General features: G+C 52.2%; 2 protein-coding genes across 3 annotated transcripts; one reads left to right on the forward strand and one right to left on the reverse strand.

Annotated features, from left to right (window-relative positions):
• Nucleotides 1-1351: 1351 nt before the first annotated feature.
• LOC130375671 (uncharacterized) lies at nt 1352-8784 on the reverse strand. Its single transcript, XM_056582701.1, has 9 exons — nt 8602-8784; nt 7048-7177; nt 5389-5487; nt 5029-5184; nt 4592-4713; nt 4040-4509; nt 3809-3961; nt 3276-3364; nt 1352-2908 (listed from the first exon to the last, which is right to left on the reverse strand). The coding sequence occupies exons 4-7, from the start codon at nt 5036-5038 to the stop codon at nt 3835-3837; spliced, it is 729 nt and encodes a 242-aa protein (XP_056438676.1). The 5' UTR covers nt 5039-5184; nt 5389-5487; nt 7048-7177; nt 8602-8784; the 3' UTR covers nt 1352-2908; nt 3276-3364; nt 3809-3834.
• On the forward strand, nt 7904-18180 carry daxx (death-domain associated protein). Of its 2 annotated transcripts, none has more exons than XM_056582700.1 (11): nt 7904-8300; nt 8841-9102; nt 9356-9775; nt 10383-10514; nt 10786-10902; nt 11946-12177; nt 12846-13015; nt 14684-14825; nt 16046-16598; nt 16685-16823; nt 18033-18180. In XM_056582700.1, the coding sequence occupies exons 2-11, from the start codon at nt 8842-8844 to the stop codon at nt 18090-18092; spliced, it is 2226 nt and encodes a 741-aa protein (XP_056438675.1). In that variant the 5' UTR covers nt 7904-8300; nt 8841; the 3' UTR covers nt 18093-18180. The 2 variants fall into 2 exon arrangements, with proteins under 2 accessions (XP_056438675.1, XP_056438674.1); XM_056582699.1 differs by having other exon boundaries at nt 7904-8296.
• Nucleotides 18181-18499: the final 319 nt, after the last annotated feature.

Below are 18499 nucleotides of genomic sequence, written 5' to 3' on the forward strand. Positions count from 1 at the left end.
GTGCATACGACGGCATATTTTTGGCAGTGTGATGATGGTGGGAAAGCGTGCAGCGTTCAGGAACGCATCGCAGCAGTTTGCCGCCGCAGTCTACGTTCACTGCAGAAACCACGCTCTCAACTTTCTGATTGTGCACCGCTAGGAATTTTTGTAACTAGACACGGCCCAATAAACAATGAACTTCATCTCACAGCCTCACCGAAGCACCTACAGTGCTTTACGGCAAACAACCTTTCACACCGCCGCAAAATCGGAGCCGGTTCCGGGCCAGTTCGGAGCTAGGGCCAGGGTTCCGTTTCACACCGCCAGAGAACCGGCTCCGGCCTCTAAAAAACGGTTCCACTCCAGCCCCACTTTTGAGCTGGGCTAGAACTAGAACCGCTTTTACGTCGGGGCAGGGGTTATCCGTACCTTCATAAACAGGAAGACCAATGAAGACCGGCATTTTTAAAACACCGAAGTAAACAATGGACGTGAATCCGTGTATGGTTCGTTCTTTGAATATTCCGATTTAAAACAGTCCTTGTTTTTTCAGATTTTGTTTTAAATCGGAATATTCGAAGAACGATCCATACACTGATTGAATAGAAGACGAAATTGCTGTCGTGTTTGAAACTGGCGCGAGGGTTCTTATTGTACAGTTCCGGCAGGGCGGGAGGTTTGCAGTGACGTCATGACGTTGCTCACGCCGGCTCCATGGCTGGCTCTGGCCGGTGCTAAACCAACTGGTTCTTAACTGGGATAAGGCTGGAACCTGTTTGGAACTGGCCCTAGCACCAGCCCGGAACTGGCTCTTGGTTCTTTTTGGTGTGAAAGCCCCAAAAGAGAGGGCGAAGGAGAGAGACACAGAGAGAAGGAGAGAGCCAGGGAGAAGGAGAAAGAGACACAGATAGAGAGATGTCACAGATCTCTTGGCCAAGAAAGGAGAGTTGAGGAAGAAATGTGACCGAGGTCACCGCGGGCAAGAAATATCAAAGAACTCCATTAGGGGGCGCCAGGACTTTAAAATCACAAGAAGCGCAAAGAGTGACCGTTCTGTTGGTGAGAAATATGTGAAGTGTTCGCAGACTGGTCCTGCATGTTAATTAACGTTTACAATTGAATTTCCCTCACCGAGAAATTTCACAAATCCGCTCACAATACGTTGACAGGACACCGAAACAGCCTGCCCTGGCCATCATATCCCTTATTTTCCAGGTAGGCTATACTAGGTTATTAACTTATCCTGGAAATGATAATAGTATATTAAACAAATCCCAGCACCACATCAAAAGGAGGCAGCAAATCAGAGCTAAACATATCTATCTGCATTTCATTTCCACATGGTAAGAGAGCAACACAAAACAGGTTTATAATATTTGGATGTTTTATTTTCTTTAAATCAAGCAGGTTACATTTCATTAGTTTTTACACAATCTGATATTTGGAGCCATTTGCAAATATGCTCATAAATAACATGATTTGTAATCCTTATCGGAAAAAAATCATAAAAGAATGAGGTGGTTAATTGTCAATATTGGGATCAACAGTGATCACCCTACTAATGTAGGCATTACGTATGCAGGCAGAAAAAGAAAAGTTCCCATTAAGGTCTCATTTGAAACACCACAGGTCTGAAATACTCAGGAACACATGAAAATGGCACAAAAAATGAATTTCACTCCAACCTTTTGCTAAAGAGACATTGACAGGCCCACAGAGAGCCTGGAGCTCACGGGACAACATTCACACACATGCTTCATGAAGAGGTCAGATTATCGTCAGACCATAGACATTACATGTAAGAACACTGAACATTTGGCGAACAAATGCGGCAAACAAAGGTTCAAATATCCTCCAAAGCACTTCTAGCCCTCAAAGAATGAAACTCAAAACGCAGATGAGGTGAAAGAAGAAACTTCTAAATTAAAGTGGAGCCACCGAGGGACAAGTCTGGTTTGGGTTAAAGATTATGGATGGTTAACTTTGTGTAACGTGTTTGGACAAGCAATTTAGGTTTTAGGCAAGCAAGTTTAGGCAAGCGACTTCAGGTATTAGGGAAGCGAGTTCAGGCAAGCGAGTCAAGCTAAGCAAGTTTAGGTTTTATGCAAGCGAGTTTAGGTTTTATGCAAGCGAGTTCAGGTATTAGGCAAGCGAGTTTAGGTATTAGCCAAGCGAGTTTAGGCAAGCGAGTTCAGGTATTGGGCAAGCGAGTTTAGGCAAACGAGTTTAGGCAAGCGAGTTCAGGTATTGGGCAAGCGAGTTTAGGCAAACGAGTTTAGGCAAGCGAGTTTAGGCAAACGAGTTCAGGCAAGCGAGTTCAGGCAAGCGAGTTCAGGTATTAGGCAAGCGAGTTTAGGCAAGCGAGTTTAGGCAAGCGAGTTTAGGCAAGCAAGTTCAGGCATTAGGCAAGCAACGGGGGTTTAGCCAAGCAAGTTCAGGTTTTATGCAAGCGAGTTTAGGTTTTATGCAAGCAAGTTTAGGCAAGCAAGTTTAGGTAAGAGAGTCAAGTTACTTAAGGCCTCACTTTATTTGCGGTTAAATTGCGGCATTAGGTTTAGAAAGAAGGTTAAGATCCAGGATCAGGTTTGCTTCCAGCCTCGTCCCTCTATAAAGAGGGTTCCCAGCTACAGTGTTAAAATACAACAGCTGGGATTACAGATATGGAGTACAGAAATAAATGACAAAGATTGATTCAAACATTCTTCCCCCAAAATGTGGTGCAACATAAAGGAGAAAAATAATGACTTTCTCTCCATTGAAACCCAGTCATATCTTACGATCTCACGAGGTCCCGCCGCAAGGGTCGGACTTACAAGCTCTATAGAGTGTGCACTGTGTGTTAATGTTGGGTGTGGATTAATGTGCTGGTGTAGCCATGGATCCTCAGGGTTTATGGGGGAGTAGGACACACTGGTGTAGTTCAGTACTGTGAAGTAAATTGATGCAAAAAGTAGAATCAGTTTCAAGGGCAATCAAATGTCTATAAATGCAGGAACAGCCCCATCTGGTCTCAATCAGCATTTGATTTCATAGACTTAAATTAGCGAAAAAACAACCATTTATTAACCGCAACATTCCTAGTGCTGGAGAACCAGGTTTAAAAAATGTCAATACGAGCCTCCAGGTGCATTGGAGTTACTGCATTTAATTAACTTTAATTTAATTAAGAGCACACTAGTCAGTGGAGATGTTAACAGAAAAGACTGGTCTTCAGATCTTTATAAAGATCAGGAGGGATTATATAATTGCCGTTTGACGCGTTAGGTCTGTTCAAGGAGGAAGTTAATATTTACCAGCGTTGGGTCTCTGCACCACGACACCCAGCTGCCGCACATCTGGTCTCCCTTTAAGTCGCCTGAAGGAGAGGTCAACTTTATTGAACCTAAGGGGAATGGGTCACATGAAAAGGTAACGATAAATCAAAGCTAAACATAGAAAGGATGAAAACAAGCATCGTCCAACATGGGGTTCGGCGATATTTTGATGTAAAAACATTCAGGTGTACGATCCAACCATCAAAAACAGGCTCTTATCATGTTCCAATGTGCCCCGAGTTGCTACGCCCTCATCGGCCACCAGGTGGCAGACTTGATTTTGTCAGTAGAAGGAGCAAAATAGCCATCCAGCTTGATTACAGCAATAGTAGAGGAGCGAGTCAAAATAATGCGTTTGAGCACCCTCAGCCATAACCACACAGTGCTGGGGGAAACACTGCAGTTACTTGAGTTAAACATTAGAGTTTAGTCCCCACATGGCCATACCACCAGTTCATGGCTGCGCTCTTTGATTTCCTCGTTCATCAGATTGACCTGGAGGAAGAGCTTACCTTCCATGGACGAGGAGCTGGTTGGTCTAATCACGACCCGCCTCCGGACCTCCACCGCCGGATCCCCCAGCCGTCCTCCACCGCCGGGACCGTCTCCTCCAGGACCTCCACCGGGCCGACCGCCTGGACCTCCGAAACGTCGCCTCATTTCTTCTGAAATGTGACACTGTCTATTTGCACCCCGGACATTCCTCCCCGTTCACGATGCACTGTAGAAGAGTTTAGCCTTACTGGATGAGGAGCCGCCGCCGGGCTCTCCAGGATGCCACCGCCGCCGGGCCCTCCAGGACGCCACCGCCGCCGGGCCCTCCAGGACGCCACCGCCGCCAGGTGGACGCCACCGCCAGGACCTCCAGGTTGGTCCCAACCACCGCCTCCAGGACCTCCAGGTTGGTCCCAACCACCGCCTCCAGGACCTCCAGGTTGGTCCCAACCACCGCCTCCAGGCCCTCCAGGTTGGTCCCAACCACCGCCTCCAGGCCCTCCAGGTTGGTCTCCGCCGTCGCCTCCAGGATGGCTGCCGCCGGCGCCTCGAGGCTCTCCAGGATGGCCGCCTCCAGGACCTCCAGGTTGTCCGCCTCCAGGATGCCCGCTGCCGCCGCCTCCAGGACCTCCAGGTTGGCCTCCGCCTCCAGGCCCGCCGTTGCCTCCAGGACCTCCGCCGTCTCCAGGCCTTCCAGGTTGGCCGCCTCCAGGCCCTTCTGAAACGTGAGACACAAGTTCCAGTTGCACACTGGAACATTTCTCCCTTTCATGATGCACTGAAGAAGAGTTTAACTTTACTGGACGAGGAGCCGCCGCCTGGCCCTCCATGCCGCCCCTTCCAGGTTGGACGCCTCCAGGACCTCCAGGCCACCGCCGCCTCCAGGCTGGCCTCCGCCTCCAGGACCTCCGCCTCAGTCCTTCTGAAAGGCGAATGACACGTTCCATTTGCACACTGCACATTTCTCCCCGTACATGATGCAGATCAACTCCTCTGCTTTAGCTCCCACAGATCTCCCTGATGCCCTACTGTGCAGCCTTGAGTGAGGCATCATTTAACCCAACAGCCAGCCACACACACCTAGCCTACATCCTGGAGCTGGTCCTAGTGGCTGAGAATGCATCTGACATTTTTCAGAACACCTCAGAGTTGCTGTGGCTGCATGTCAAAGGTTTAATTCTGAACAATTCACCAAGCCTAGAAAAAAAATGTGCAGCTGTGGAGTTCCATGTCTCACCGTTCTGCATCCCTTTGGCTGCACGGCTCCCGGCCTTCCCTCCACCTGCAGCGAGCGCCTCCAGACGACCGCCATGGACCTCACGGCGAGCACCTCCAGACGACCGCCACGGACCTCACGGCGAGCACCTCCAGACGACCGCCTCCATCACCTCTACTGAAACAAGATACAATCCATTTCAACACTGGACTTTTTTTCTCCTCGCTCACTCAGATGTCAGCAGCTCATCTTGTCCCATTCTGTGCGTTCTTGAGAAGTATCATTTCTATTAACTCCAGGGATGGCTGAATTCCAGTTTTATTCTGAACCGTTTGACCACGCCATGGAGGAGTTTATAGGATGTGCAGTTCCACGGCTCACCCGTCTGTTCCTGTAGGACTGAACGCCTCCTGGCCACCGTCCACCTGCAGCTCCCAGCTCCAGACCCTCTGTTGAAGCCTCGGGGAGTACAAGCCGCTCCTGAACAAAAACAAACCACTGTTCAGAAATCATTTGGGACTCATTATGAAGCATGAGCTTGGGTAGAAAATGTTCAAATCCTGTATATGATTAATCGTTATAAAAATGTAATTAATAGAACTATACACATTTGTACTTCTATAAAACATTTAATGAATAGTGGGAAACTACACAAGAAAAGTAAATGAAGTTTTAACGCGGTTATATTAGTAAAGTATTACCCAACAAGTCAATAAATGGTGACCACATTTTATTATTATTAACTATTTAGTGCTTCACTAAATTCCTATAGCAAGAGGAAACGTTACTCTCCTTCATTGGTGATGTTCATGTTCCTCGATATCTTCCAATGGACTCGTTGTGAAATCCTTCTGGATCCTCTGCGTTGAAGTGCCTTGTTCAATTACCAAGGGGCGTGTCTAAAGGGCGCGATCTAAAATGGATCGACGGCTATGCCATTGGATAGGCCTCGACTAATCGTAGCATTGGAACGGGTGATGAGCAGTCGTTCGTTCTTTTAGTGAAAATATAGTCTTTAGTTCACTAACTTCCATCTTTGTTGTTGAAACACCGCTACATGCGTATATCCAACCTCACATTAGATAAAGGGTTGTGATTGGTCGTTCTATTTCGTACCGGGCCGAAAACGTTACATAACGGAGGGGCGCCTGGCCGCATCTTTGAAGAGCAAATTATATACGAGGTCCGTCTAGTTCCGAAGCTATTGGTGAAATACGCAAAACGTCCAACAGGCAGTAATGATCATCCACAGAACATAGGCGAATAAAAAAACACATTGCACGACCGGCGGTCAACAGCAGCAGCAGCAAGTGTATTGAAAGTGGAAAAGTAGTAAAGAGAAGAATAGAATTGGGAGAGTGGTGTGCAAGTCAGACACCGCATCTAACCCAGGACCACCTTGCAGATCACAAGCAGCAAACCTTCTACCACACCAACCAAGCACACATCAACAGGCCCCCAGTCAGTAAAGTCAGTCAGACAGGTTTCCACAGAAGGGCTCAGTGGGGTTATGGGTTGAGCAAAAACAGAACCCTTTCTTCCTTCCACAAGTTTCCATCCTGGATTTTTCAGACATGTGGAGTCGGACATGTCTCAAGTTATCCGTGGATTCCTGAGGGCAGTGAAGTATCTGCAGAAGATGACGTCCAGGTCCAGCGTTCTTCCGCATTGACCACGAGATCTTTAACCGAGTGGAACCGCCTCTGTTTGTAGTAGGCCTGCAACAGTTTGTGTTCAACAGCGTGGAGGTCCTGTAGTTTCCATCAGAGTTGCTGCAGTTCTTCCATGCTGCTTCCACAGTGAGCAGAGGACACTTCCCAGTGTGGTGGTCGGTGATGTAGCGGTCCCCAGCGTTAGTTAGTCAGTCAGTCGATCCCATAGATAAACCACTCAACACAAACTACCACTTCCATCAGCAAATCCACGTTAACCCCCAGCGGTAAAACATGTACAATAGAGGGGCGAGAACAGACGACAGGAGGAGATCGGGAGAGTGTAACATGTGCAGTGCTCATGAAGGAAGTACCCCGCGTAACTCACTGCGTTGTTCCCGGTGGCGAGGGGTCCACGTCGGTGGCCACGATGTCCGGATTGTTCAGCCCACGCAAAAAAAACGATTAACATCCGTCACGGTGGGGGCGCTTTATGAGGAGAGGCGGGGGAGACGCAGCTGAAATCAATTAAGAACTAGTGAGTTCAGGCACTGACTGATATTACCGTACTAACTGTTGTACTGACTACTTGTACACAAGGAACCATGTGATTTTACTGTATCGATTTAGAGAAAATGTCATTTGAAAAACGTACACATGCATATTCTCGCCTTTGCAAATTGCATTATGTCAGCAATTTGAAGTGGGCTATAGACCGAATGTCACATAAGTTCAGGCACTGACTGATATGACCATACTAACTGTTGTACTGACTACTTGACCACAAGGAACCATTTGATTTACTTGACTTAATAATATGGTTATTTATAAAGTACATGTACCAGTACCAAAACAATGTTATGGGTGAGCAGCTGACTGGCAAGATGTCCGCAAGTGCGGACATTCTAGACGCCGCCGTAAGACAGCTAGTGTTCTATATATCTACACACGTAGGTGAAGGGTTTTATTTTGAAAACGTTGCGAGATACCACCCAAAGGCTGTTTAGAGTAAAGGCGCACGAGGATTTTGTGTGACGGCTGGCTGAACCGCGGATGAACGAATGGCGGCTCACTTTAAGATACAAGATACAAGCGCACACTTTAAGATACAAGCGCACCTTAAAACTATCATCAGCCACGACAATAAGGGACGATCCAGCCAATCGCCGGCGTTGTTACTGGACGCCGCTCCGCCGGCGACCAATAGGGGCCTCCCCCGCTCCGCCAATGACCAATAGGGGCCTTCTCCGTTCCGGACACGAGTAGTGGCTGACTGTCTTGGAGCGCGTAGTGGAGCTGACTCGGGCATTGTTTTGGTAAACACCAACCCGCTGAGGGATAGCGAACCGTGGGCCTCCAAGTCCAGGGACTGCTCGTTCCTCCGCGTTCTGCCTCCCCGGACCCCAGACCCCCGCGCCAGGGCCGGTATTTATAAAACCAGCCCGGGGTTTATTCACACTCCGGATGCAGCTAGCCGATGCTAACGCTAGCTAGTGGCTAGCTAGCGGCTACCTAGCGTTAGTGGGTTTCTGTTTTAAAGACCGCCGTTGCAACAAGTCGACCCGTCCCCTGTTTGAATGCGTCCACGCATCCACACATAAGTGTTGTGTGTGTGGGTAACACACTAGAAGAGAGCGGTACGTAAGTATGGATATATATGTTTACACACACGCACGGACACACAGAGACAGACCACCTCAGAGACACACACACACACACACAAACACACACAAACACACACACAGGCAACTCGTCTTGGTCTTAGGACGATCAGCCTCTCAGACTATAATCGTCTAAGTTACACCCTGCTACTGTCTCGTTATCTGGGTGTTGGCGGACCCCTCGTTGGTTGTTCTGAACGACTGGAAATGAAGTTCGCGTATGGCGGGCTCTCGGTGGAATCCTAACACGGCGAGCCCTGTTCATGAAATATAAGTCTTACCTCATTGAACTTAGTGGTGATAAACTTCCCACGGAGGGAACTGCGCCTAAGGTCGTGGAGGTGTCCTCTAAGTTTGCGTCCTGTCGTCACTGTCCGAACATCTAAGAACGAAACGACAGCCGCGGTTTACACCCGTATAAAACTACTGATAGGTTCTCCTCTGGTCTCCTCTGTGGTTTCCCCTGTGTCTCGGGTGTGTTCTGGTCGATTCACGCCCTCCTCTGCCTACCGGGGAACAGGATGGCCGTCGCCCGGGCCTCCATGGCGGAGAACATCATCATCCTGGACGACGACGACGATGACGAGGACAGCCCGCAGCCTCCGCGCCCCGCCCATGCCGCCCCCTCCAGGCGCCGCTCTGCCCCCGCCAAGGCGCCCGCGCCCAAGGAGCCCACCCCCACCCCCACCCCCACCCCGACACACATCACCGCCTCGCCCTTCGCCTCGGCCAAGAAGGAGGGACACGTGCTGCAGGTGGAGAACCAGCGGCTGTTTGACGAGGTGAGGCCAGAGAGGACCGGGGCCACCAGACAGGGGGCCAATGAGGGGGGGGGGGGCAAGGGCAAGCACTAACCATCACTAGGTTAACCCATTCCCCGTGTACAACAGAGATAGCTAGGATCAGACGCTACACCATGCTAGGCGCTATCCTTGTAGTGCGTCCGAGGACGTTCAACACACGATACGTGTTGAGCTGTACGATGACGTGCGTCTCCGCCCCCCCCCCCCCCCCCCCCCCCCCCCCCCCCTCCAGTTCGTGGCCTACTGCTCCACGCTGACCCAGGACTGCCCCGAGGTGCTGGCCTTCCTGCACACCAAGCACGCCAAGGCCTCGCCGCCCTTCCTGGCGTCGGTGGAGTTCCGCAACGCGCTGGGCCGCTGCCTGACGCGCGCCCAGGCCAACCGCGCCAAGACCTTCGTGTACATCAACGAGATGTGCACCCTGCTGCGGCAGCACTCCAGCAAGCGGCGGCAGAGCCTGGTGGCCGCCTCCCACGCCGCCGCCGTCCCGCCCGCGCTGAAGAGGAGGAGGAAGGAGGAGGAGGAGAACGGGCTGGGGCCGCCGGGGGAGGAGCTACCCTCCGCCTCGGGGGGCCAGGCGGAGGAGGAGGAGGAGGTGGTGCAGGGGGGGGCGGAGGCGGAGAGGACCAAGGGGAGGGCGTCCAGGCGGCAGGTGAGTGGCTGCAGCGGGCGGCGGGCGCAGGTACGGCCTCCGGGGCACCGCGGCGTCCGTCAGCCCCGCCCCTCTTGTGGGGGGCGGGGCTCCTCAGGGGGGCGGGGGGTTCGTCACTGCGGGCCGAGGCATTCCTCTGCAGACAGACGACCTTTACACCCCACGTGTTCGGGTTTGTCGGTTGGGTGGTCAGTTAAGACCGGGGGGGTCTCCGTGGAGACCAGATCGAAACAAATCAGGCCCGCCCCCTTCTCTGAGCAATCGCACGCAATTCGCATCGCGGTCATCTGCGGAAATGTAGTCAACGTCTTAGACCTCGCTTCCTCCTCGGTCCACATTGGGCATGTGGACCGAGGAGGAAGTCCCCTGAACCCGGCCGAGGAAGGGGAGGCCTGGGTTCCTCAGGCTGGAGAACCTGCTGAGGCTGGTTCCTCAGGCTGGAGAACGTGCTGAGGCTGGTTCCTCAGGCTGGAGAAACGTGCCGAGGCTGGTTCCTCAGATACCTGGAGAACCTGCTGAGGCTGGTTCCTCAGGTACCTGGAGAACGTGCTGAGGCTGGTTCCTCAGATACCTGGAGAACGTGCTGAGGCTGTCCTGTGCTCCTCAGATAGCCTACCTGGAGAACCTGCTGAAGGTGTACAACGAAGAGATCCGCCGGCTGCAGGAGAAGGAGATGAGCCTGGACGACCTAGCAGCAGAGGATTCTGGGTACATCCAGGAGGACAAGCTCAAACACAAGGTGAGCCGGCTCACATGTCACCGGGGGGGGGGCAACCGTGCAGGGGGGGGGGGGGGGCTACCGTGCAGAGGTTCTGTGTGTTTTGTTGACATAAAGATGGGGCGAATGGGAGGCTGCTATCCATTGCTACACTGTTCAGTAACTTTTATAACCTCCTGTCCCTCTCTCTCCTCTCCTGCCTTCTCTCCCCCCTCCCTCTCCTCTTCTGCCCCCTCCTCTTCTCCTCTCCTCTTCCTCCCTCCTCCTCCTCCTCCTCCTCCTCCTCTCTCAGATGATGAAGATCTACAGTAAGCTGTGTGAGCTGAAGGGCTGTGACAACCTGACGGGCCGCGTCATCGAGCAGCGCCTCTGCTACAGCGGAACGCGGTACCCCGAGATCAACAAGAAGGTGGGCCATCATCAATCCCCCCCTCGTCATTAATCACCCCCTCGTCATCACTCACCCCCTCATCATTTATCACCCCCTCATCATCAATATCACCCCCTCATCAATCACCCCCTCATCATCAATCACCCCCTCATCAATCACCCCCCAATCAATCACCCCCTCATCATCAATCACATCAATTGGTTGTGTGTCGGAACTAGTATGTGTCTGACCGCGTGTGTGTGTGTGTGTGTGTGTGTGTGTGTTAGGGTTGCCGCGGTGTGGACATTTTCACGAGTAATACGCTCGTGTCAACACCGGTATTACCGGTATAAACGGTATTAACTTTGAAACTAGGTCAACCGCCATCTTCTCCGTCAACTCTCCTCTCACACTCGGTGACAGCGGCTGGCAGCGCGCCAATTCTCGGCGTCTTATAACGTTCTATATATAATAGGATAATATTATTTTATATATCATAATATCACGGCCAACAGCTCTGTGCGCCCCTGGATGGCCGTAGCGCGGGGAGCTCACGTAGGGATTGGGCTTCGCGGGGTTTGTTTACCGGCGTTGCTATGGTTACCGGTCTTGAAAGGTAGCGCGCCAATTCTCGGCGTGCCAATTCTCTTCCGCACAGAGCAGAACTGTGGCCTATTCTACACATTTCAATTTTCTTAGTTATAATTATATTATTCATTTTTACCGAATTTGTTTTTTATTACTGAAAAAATAAATAAAAAAAATCAGTGTGCAACACCAAGTAACCGGTTACACCGGTAATACCGTATACCGCGGCAACCCTAGTGTGTGGGTCTGACCTGCTGTGTGCGTGTGTGTGTGTGTCTGACCTGCTGTGTGCGTGTGACCTGCTGTGTGTGTGACCTGCTGTGTGTGTGACCTGCTGTGTGTGTGACCTGCTGTGTGTGTGACCTGCTGTGTGTTTGACCTGCTGTCTGTGTGTGTGTGACCTGTGTGTGTGTGTGTCCTGCTGTGTGTGTGTGACCTGTGTGTGTGTGTGTGTGTGTGTTTGACCTGTGTGTGTGTGTGTGTGTGTCCCCCAGATTGAGCGCTTCATCAACAGCCCGGAGGCCCGGCGGAACCCCCCCGACTACCCTGACATCCGGCGGCTGGTGCAGCGCACCAACCAGCGCCACGCCCTGGGGCTGAGCGGCCGCCAGCTGGGCCAGATGGCCCAGGAGGCGTTCCGTGAGGCGGGCAGCCGGCTGCAGGAGCGCCGCCACCTCGACCTCGTCTACAACTTCGGCTCCCACCTCACCGACCGCTACAGCGCCAGTGAGTGGCCGGGGCAACCGGGGGGGGCTGGGGCAACTGGGGGGTACTGGGGCAACTGGGGGGTACTGGGGGTACTGGGGGGCAACTGGGGGGTACTGGGGCAACGGGGGGGTACTGGGGCAACGGGGGGGTACTGGGGCAACTGGGGGGTACTGGGGAAACTGGGGGGTATGGGGAGTACTGGGGCAACTGGGGGGTACTGGGGCAACTGGGGGGTACTGGGGCAACTGGGGGGCAACTGGGGGGTACTGGGGAAACTGGGGGGCAACTGGGGAGTACTGGGGCAACTGGGGGGGGCTGGTGGTACTGGTGGTACTGGTGGTACTGGTGGTACTGGGGATACTGGATGGTACTGGTGATACTGGAGGGTACTGGTGGTACTGGTGGTACTGGTGGTACTGGTGGTACTGGGGATACTGGTGATACTGGTGGTACTGGTGGTACTGGTGATACTGGTGATACTGGTGATACTGGAGGGTACTGGTGGTACTGGTGGTACTGGTGGTACTGGTGGTACTGGTGATACTGGTGGTAAACGGTTTGGACCGTGGCGACCAGCCTCAGCTGTGTATCCCGTCAGAGGGGTTAGCGGGCACACGCAGCAGAGGCCCCGCCCCCAATGCCCTGAGGCACCGCCCCCAACACCCTGTCCTCCCTCCCCCTCTCAGCGCGGGACCCCGCCCTCGCAGACCCCTCCCTGCTCCGCAAGCTGCGGACCAATCGGGAGACGGCGCTCACCAACCTGGAGGAGGTGATCTCCAAGTACTCGGGGCGGCAGGAGGACACGGAGGAGCAGGAGAGGAGCCGGAGGCTGGACAAGGACCGGCAGGGGAAGGAGGTACAGCAGCGCCTCCTACTGCCTAACCCAGGGGTGCCCAACCTTTTTTGACCCAAGATCTACTTTTCAAGTAGCCAACCTCCCGAGATCTACCAGCAAACCTGGTAGGGGGGGGGGGGTAGGGGGGGTAGAGAACAATTGTTGACGGGGGGGGGGTTGTATCGTGAACCTACGTACTTCAGTGGGGGTTTCATTCCGTCTGCGCACGGCACCTTCTCAACGATAATCAATAATCTTCCTCCCACTCAGGGTGAAAATGGTAGGTCTTAGCTTGTTTCCCCTCAGCCATGCCAACGTTTAGGAGTGTGTAACTACTGTTGACGGCTTTCAACGGCTTTCAACTGCTGTTAACAGCACATGCGCTACCGCGCGTATATGTCCCGCGCAAATTTAATTTTATTAAAAAAAAAATAATAAAAAATAAAACTTTTTTTTTTTTTTTTTTTTCACCCCTCGCGATCGACTTGGGATCTGTCGGCGATCTACTGGTAGACCGCGATCGACTGGTTGGGCACCCCTGGCCTAACCCCTACCTGCTCCTCATGACCTGTCTCTGTACTGTCTAACCCCTACCTGCTCCTCATGACCTGTCTCTGTACTGTCTAACCCCTACCTGCTCCTTAATGACCTGTCTCTGTACTGTCTAACCCCTACCTGCTCCTTAGTGACCTGTCTCTGTACTGTCTAACCCCTACCTGCTCCTTAATGACCTGTCTCTGTACTGTCTAACCCCTACCTGCTCCTTAATGACCTGTCTCTGTACTGTCTAACCCCTACCTGCTCCTTAATGACCTGTCTCTGTACTGTCTAACCCCTACCTGCTCCTTAATGACCTGTCTTTGTACTGTCTAACCCCTACCTGCTCATTAATGACCTGTCTCTGTACTGTCTAACCCCTACCTGCTCCTTAATGACCTGTCTCAGTACTGTCTAACCCCTACCAGCTCCTTAATGACCTGTCTCTGTACTGTCCAACCCCTACCTGCTCCTTAATGACCTGTCTCTGTACTGTCTAACCCCTACCTGCTCCTTAATGACCTGTCTCTGTACTGTCTAACCCCTACCTGCTCCTTAATGACCTGTCTCTGTACTGTCTAACCCCTACCTGCTCCTTAATGACCTGTCTGTACTGTCTAACCCCTACCTGCTCCTTAATAACCTGCCTCTGTACTGTCTAGCCCCTACCTGCTCCTTAATGACCTGTCTCTGTACTGTCTAACCCCTACCTGCTCCTTAATGACCTGTCTCTGTACTGTCTAACCCCTACCTGCTCCTTAATGACCTGTCTCTGTACTGTCTAACCCCTACCTGCTCCTTAATGACCTGTCTCTGTACTGTCTAACCCCTACCTGCTCCTTAATGACCTGTCTGTACTGTCTAACCCCTACCTGCTCCTTAATGACCTGCCTCTGTACTGTCTAACCCCTACCTGCTCCTTAATGACCTGTCTCTGTACTGTCTAACCCCTACCTGCTCCTTAATGACCTGTCTCAGTACTGTCTAACCCCTACCTGCTCCTTAATGACCTGTCTCTGTACTGTCTAACCCCTACCTGCTCCTTAATGACCTGTCTCTGTACTGTCTAACCCCTACCTGCTCCTTAATGACCTGTCTCTGTACTGTCTAACCCCTACCTGCTCCTTGTTCTTGGTCGTTCCTGTTCTCTAGAAAGAGACGACCGGGGAAGAGACGAAGCAGATGAATGGAAAGGTGGTGGAGGAGGAGGAGGAGGAAGAGGAGGAGGAGGAGGACTATTCGGAGCCAGACATAGAGGCAGAGCTCCTGGCCAGCGAGCAAGTCGCCGGACAAGGTGAGCAGCAGCGGGTCCCCAGATCAGACTCTCAGACCCTCAAAAGCCCAAGGAACTGTGCTGGCGTCTTACGCCTGATTCCCACCGGGGGACGTAAGCGCCGCGGAACGGCAGCGCCGCGGTCACCGCTGCTGATCGCTGCCGCTCTAATCAATGAGACCATTCCCACCGGGCGCGCCGCGGAACGTCTCGGCAGCGTCCAAGGAGCGGCTCGCCGCGCCGCAGCGCTATCATTCCGTATTTCACTTCTATTTTTGACGCAAGCCGTTCAATTTCAACAGAGCAGGTCGAGCCGGGCAGGAAGTGAAAAAGTAAAAGCCATCGAGCATCCGGTAAATTTTCAAAATAAAACACAATACTCGCCTCACGTAGCCTATCACAACTTCACGTCAACATAACGTCACGCCCGGTGGCACCAGGTCAGCAGTCAATCAATCAAAGGGTCTCAGAGGGTCGGCAACATGGACGACGAGAGACAATGTCAGCGAGGACAAAGCCTGGCATTTAATTGCAGTCGTTTTGGGAGTGGAAGGTTAGTACATTAGGTTTAGGATTATCGCGTGATCTCGTGATCTCACGTGAATACGGCCGGCTCGCAAGGCAGCGCTACGCTGCCGTTACGCGCCGGTAGGGGTTAGACAGTACTCGCGCACGTCGGGCTGCGTGTGGTGGCTGGCTGCACGAGGCCACTGAGAAAGTCTCAACATATTCATTTATTAATACTATTGCTGTCAAGCGATTCAAATATTGAATCGCGATTAATCGCATTAATGTCATAGTTAACTCGCGATTATTCGCAAATGTTTTTTCTATGCTAAATATCCCTTGATTTCTTTGTCCCATTAATTGTTCTCATTTTAATTCTCTTATCAACATGGTGAAGTGCATCGGCTTGCCTTGTGCAAATGTTTTTTTATTGATATCAACATTGGCATGCACCTTTGGTGCAATTAAAACGATGAACATACAAACATACTGCCTTGAACATAGCAGTCAGGCCACTGCTGCTTTGTTTTGAAAAAAAATAAATAAAAATTTAACGCCGCTAAAATTGGTTTCCGTTAACGCCGTTAATAACGCGTTTAACTGACGGCACTAATTAATACATCATCCCAGCTGCCTCTTGGGGCTCGGGGGCTCGGGGGCCTGACGGGTAACAGGGTCCGATCACTTTGAACAGAAGCGTCTGGTAGTGAAACCATGTTTCTGTCCTTCGGCAGCGGACGATGAGGACGATGAGGAAGAGGAGAACGGCGAGGCGGAGGGAGTGAAGGCGGTCGCCAACGGCAACGCCTCGCTGATCGTCAGCGAGGAAGAGGGGGAGGAGGAGGGGGAGGGGAACGCCACGGCAACGCACGAGGCTGCCGGGCCGACGGGGCAGGCCCCCGGCGGGCTCAGTCCGCTGACGGACAGCGACGTGACGGACCTGTCGCCCATGTCCCTACAAGAGCTCTCCCCCAGGGACAGCCCCAGCCAATCACAGCCCCCGGGACCCCCTCCCCACCACGGGCTGTCCAACGGCGTCGTTGCCGCGGTGACGAGGGAGGCGGCGGCGTCCCGTAAGGCGTCGGAGGTCCCGGCGGAGGTCGCCTCGCCGCCCCCGTCGCCCGCCGCCGTCCAGACCAATCAGGACTCTTCCACGGCCACATGTGACCTGCTGTCCGCCAACGGCAAGTCGTCCCCACTCAGCCTGCGGTTCACCAGGGGGAGGAAGAGGACGCGAGAGGACCAGGAGAAGAGGAAGGCCCACATCCACGCCCTCCTCCCAGACAGGTAGGCCCCGCCCCCGCCTCCGCCTGGCCAGCCCCCCCCCCGGTGGGGCCGCCCTGTAACCCAGTCTTGTCTCCCCTCTGCCCCAGTGACATGGACCTCACCCTGGACATGGGTCTGGTGGTGACCACCCCCCCGCCCAGCCACCCGGAGTCCGCCCGGCCAGACACCCCCACCCGCGACCGGCTCCACGGCGCCCAGTCCACACCCCCGCCCAAGAAGAACAAGGTGCGTCCCCCCGCGCCCCGGCCCCCCCTCCAGGTCCAGAGTCCGGACCGCTGGAGGTTACTGCCCCAGGCACAAACCGAGCAGGGGAATGGGAGACCAGACCGCCCTTCACTGTGATAATACCTCATTTCTACGAGGGCTGCTCGGTTAGGGGGGAAAAAGAACATAATCACGATTATTTTTGGTCGATATTGAAATCACGATTATTTTTGAGTTTGAACACATGATGCATTTGTTCAGCATGTCTCTCCCAAAAAACACTTTGTAACTTAGAACTTTGAAATTTTGCCTAAAAGAAATGGTCAAAAAGAAAATGTTAAAATCTAAAATAATGTAGAAATATTCGTGCTGTCAGGCGGTTAAAATATTTAATCGCAGTAGTGCCATGGTTAACTTGCGATTAATCGAAAAAAAATTCTATTCTAAATATCCCTTGAACTTTCGAACATAACTCTTGCTCAGCAAAGACGGGAAATACTATAACATTTATTACTTAAACCAGTATGAATATTCCTACCGCACGTAGGCCTATACCCTTGAACTGCGATTGATGAGAAAGACGTAATAGCTAATGACAACATTGAACTCTCGTGCTGGCTCGAACAGAGTGACACACACGCACTTTTAAGGAGTTTTTCACCCGCTCTGTATCCTTGCTTGCCCCAACAAGTTTGTGCGGCGTGCTTATTGTTTTGTTTCCGGTGTAGCTAGATCCGGTATGGTGTTGTCGTTTTTCTAACGTGCCTAGTTGTTGCTAGACAGCAGGTGAAAAAACGACAACGTTTGCCAAGCCAAACGAGCGTTAATCGCTCGCTACAAAGATTAAAGCCATTAAAATTGGTTTGCGTTAACTCCGTTAATAACGCGTTAAACTGACAGCACTAACAAATATGTATCCAGCTGTTCTGCCCTTTCTATAATACATTGAATGAAAAAAAACGAGCTATAAAAAACAAAAACTTGATTACATTAGTTTTGTGATCGCTTGATAACTAAAATCGAAATCGCGATCAAAATTCGATCAAGCGACCAGCCCTAATTTCTACCACTGTAACAATGTGACACCAAGTCTGCGTTCACAACTACAATAGAACTCCTCTTTATTTGGTTTATTTTGAAGTATTTCTTGGGGGCTCGCACTGATCCCAAGACGCCATCTGCTCCTGATGGTGACGGTTTGTCCTTCCCCTTCTGCTCCTCTGTGTCCAGGTCAACGTGGCCACCCAGTGCGACCCGGACGAGATCATCGTTCTGTCGGACTCCGAGTGACCCCTGACCTTTTAGTCCACCGTGGGCGTGGCCTCGGCAGCAAACCATCACATCCTCCATCAAGGAGGATGTATCAGGAAGAGGCTAAATGTTTATATTTTTAATAAAAAAAAGAAGATTTCATAAATCTGACAGGATTTTATTGAAGTTAGACTCGACCACGCTATCGGACAACGATAAGGCGTCATCGCTCGTCTCACGACATCATGGACTCTCCGCCTCCGGGCCGCGACACAAAGGAATGTCCCACGGTTTTGGTTCAGGAACGCTAACAATCCGTACCTAATCCGTGGTTAGGGAGACGGACGTCAGAATCCGGATAGCTGAAGCCCCGCCCCCATCCCCCCCCAACTCCAATGGACTGACCCGCCGCTGTACGAACGGACGCAGAGATTTCTCTTATCAAT

The sequence above is a fragment of the Gadus chalcogrammus genome, chromosome 22, assembly GCF_026213295.1.
Source record: "Gadus chalcogrammus isolate NIFS_2021 chromosome 22, NIFS_Gcha_1.0, whole genome shotgun sequence".
NCBI lineage: Eukaryota > Metazoa > Chordata > Actinopteri > Gadiformes > Gadidae > Gadus > Gadus chalcogrammus.

Bases quoted from the DNA above. Each gene is read 5' to 3' on its own strand.
- daxx (XM_056582700.1), top strand. From the start codon at position 8,842: ATGGCCGTCGCCCGGGCCTCCATGGCGGAGAACATCATCATCCTGGAC. The intron at 13,016-14,683 runs GTACAGCAGCGC...CCTGTTCTCTAG, and splicing joins AGGACCGGCAGGGGAAGGAG to AAAGAGACGACCGGGGAAGA. The intron at 16,824-18,032 runs GTGCGTCCCCCC...CTCTGTGTCCAG, and splicing joins CCCCGCCCAAGAAGAACAAG to GTCAACGTGGCCACCCAGTG.
- LOC130375671 (XM_056582701.1), bottom strand. The intron at 4,510-4,591 runs GTAAAGTTAAAC...CTCACGTTTCAG, and splicing joins AGGCGGCGGCTCCTCGTCCA to AAGGGCCTGGAGGCGGCCAA. The intron at 3,962-4,039 runs GTAAGGCTAAAC...GTCACATTTCAG, and splicing joins CGGCGGCGGCTCCTCATCCA to AAGAAATGAGGCGACGTTTC.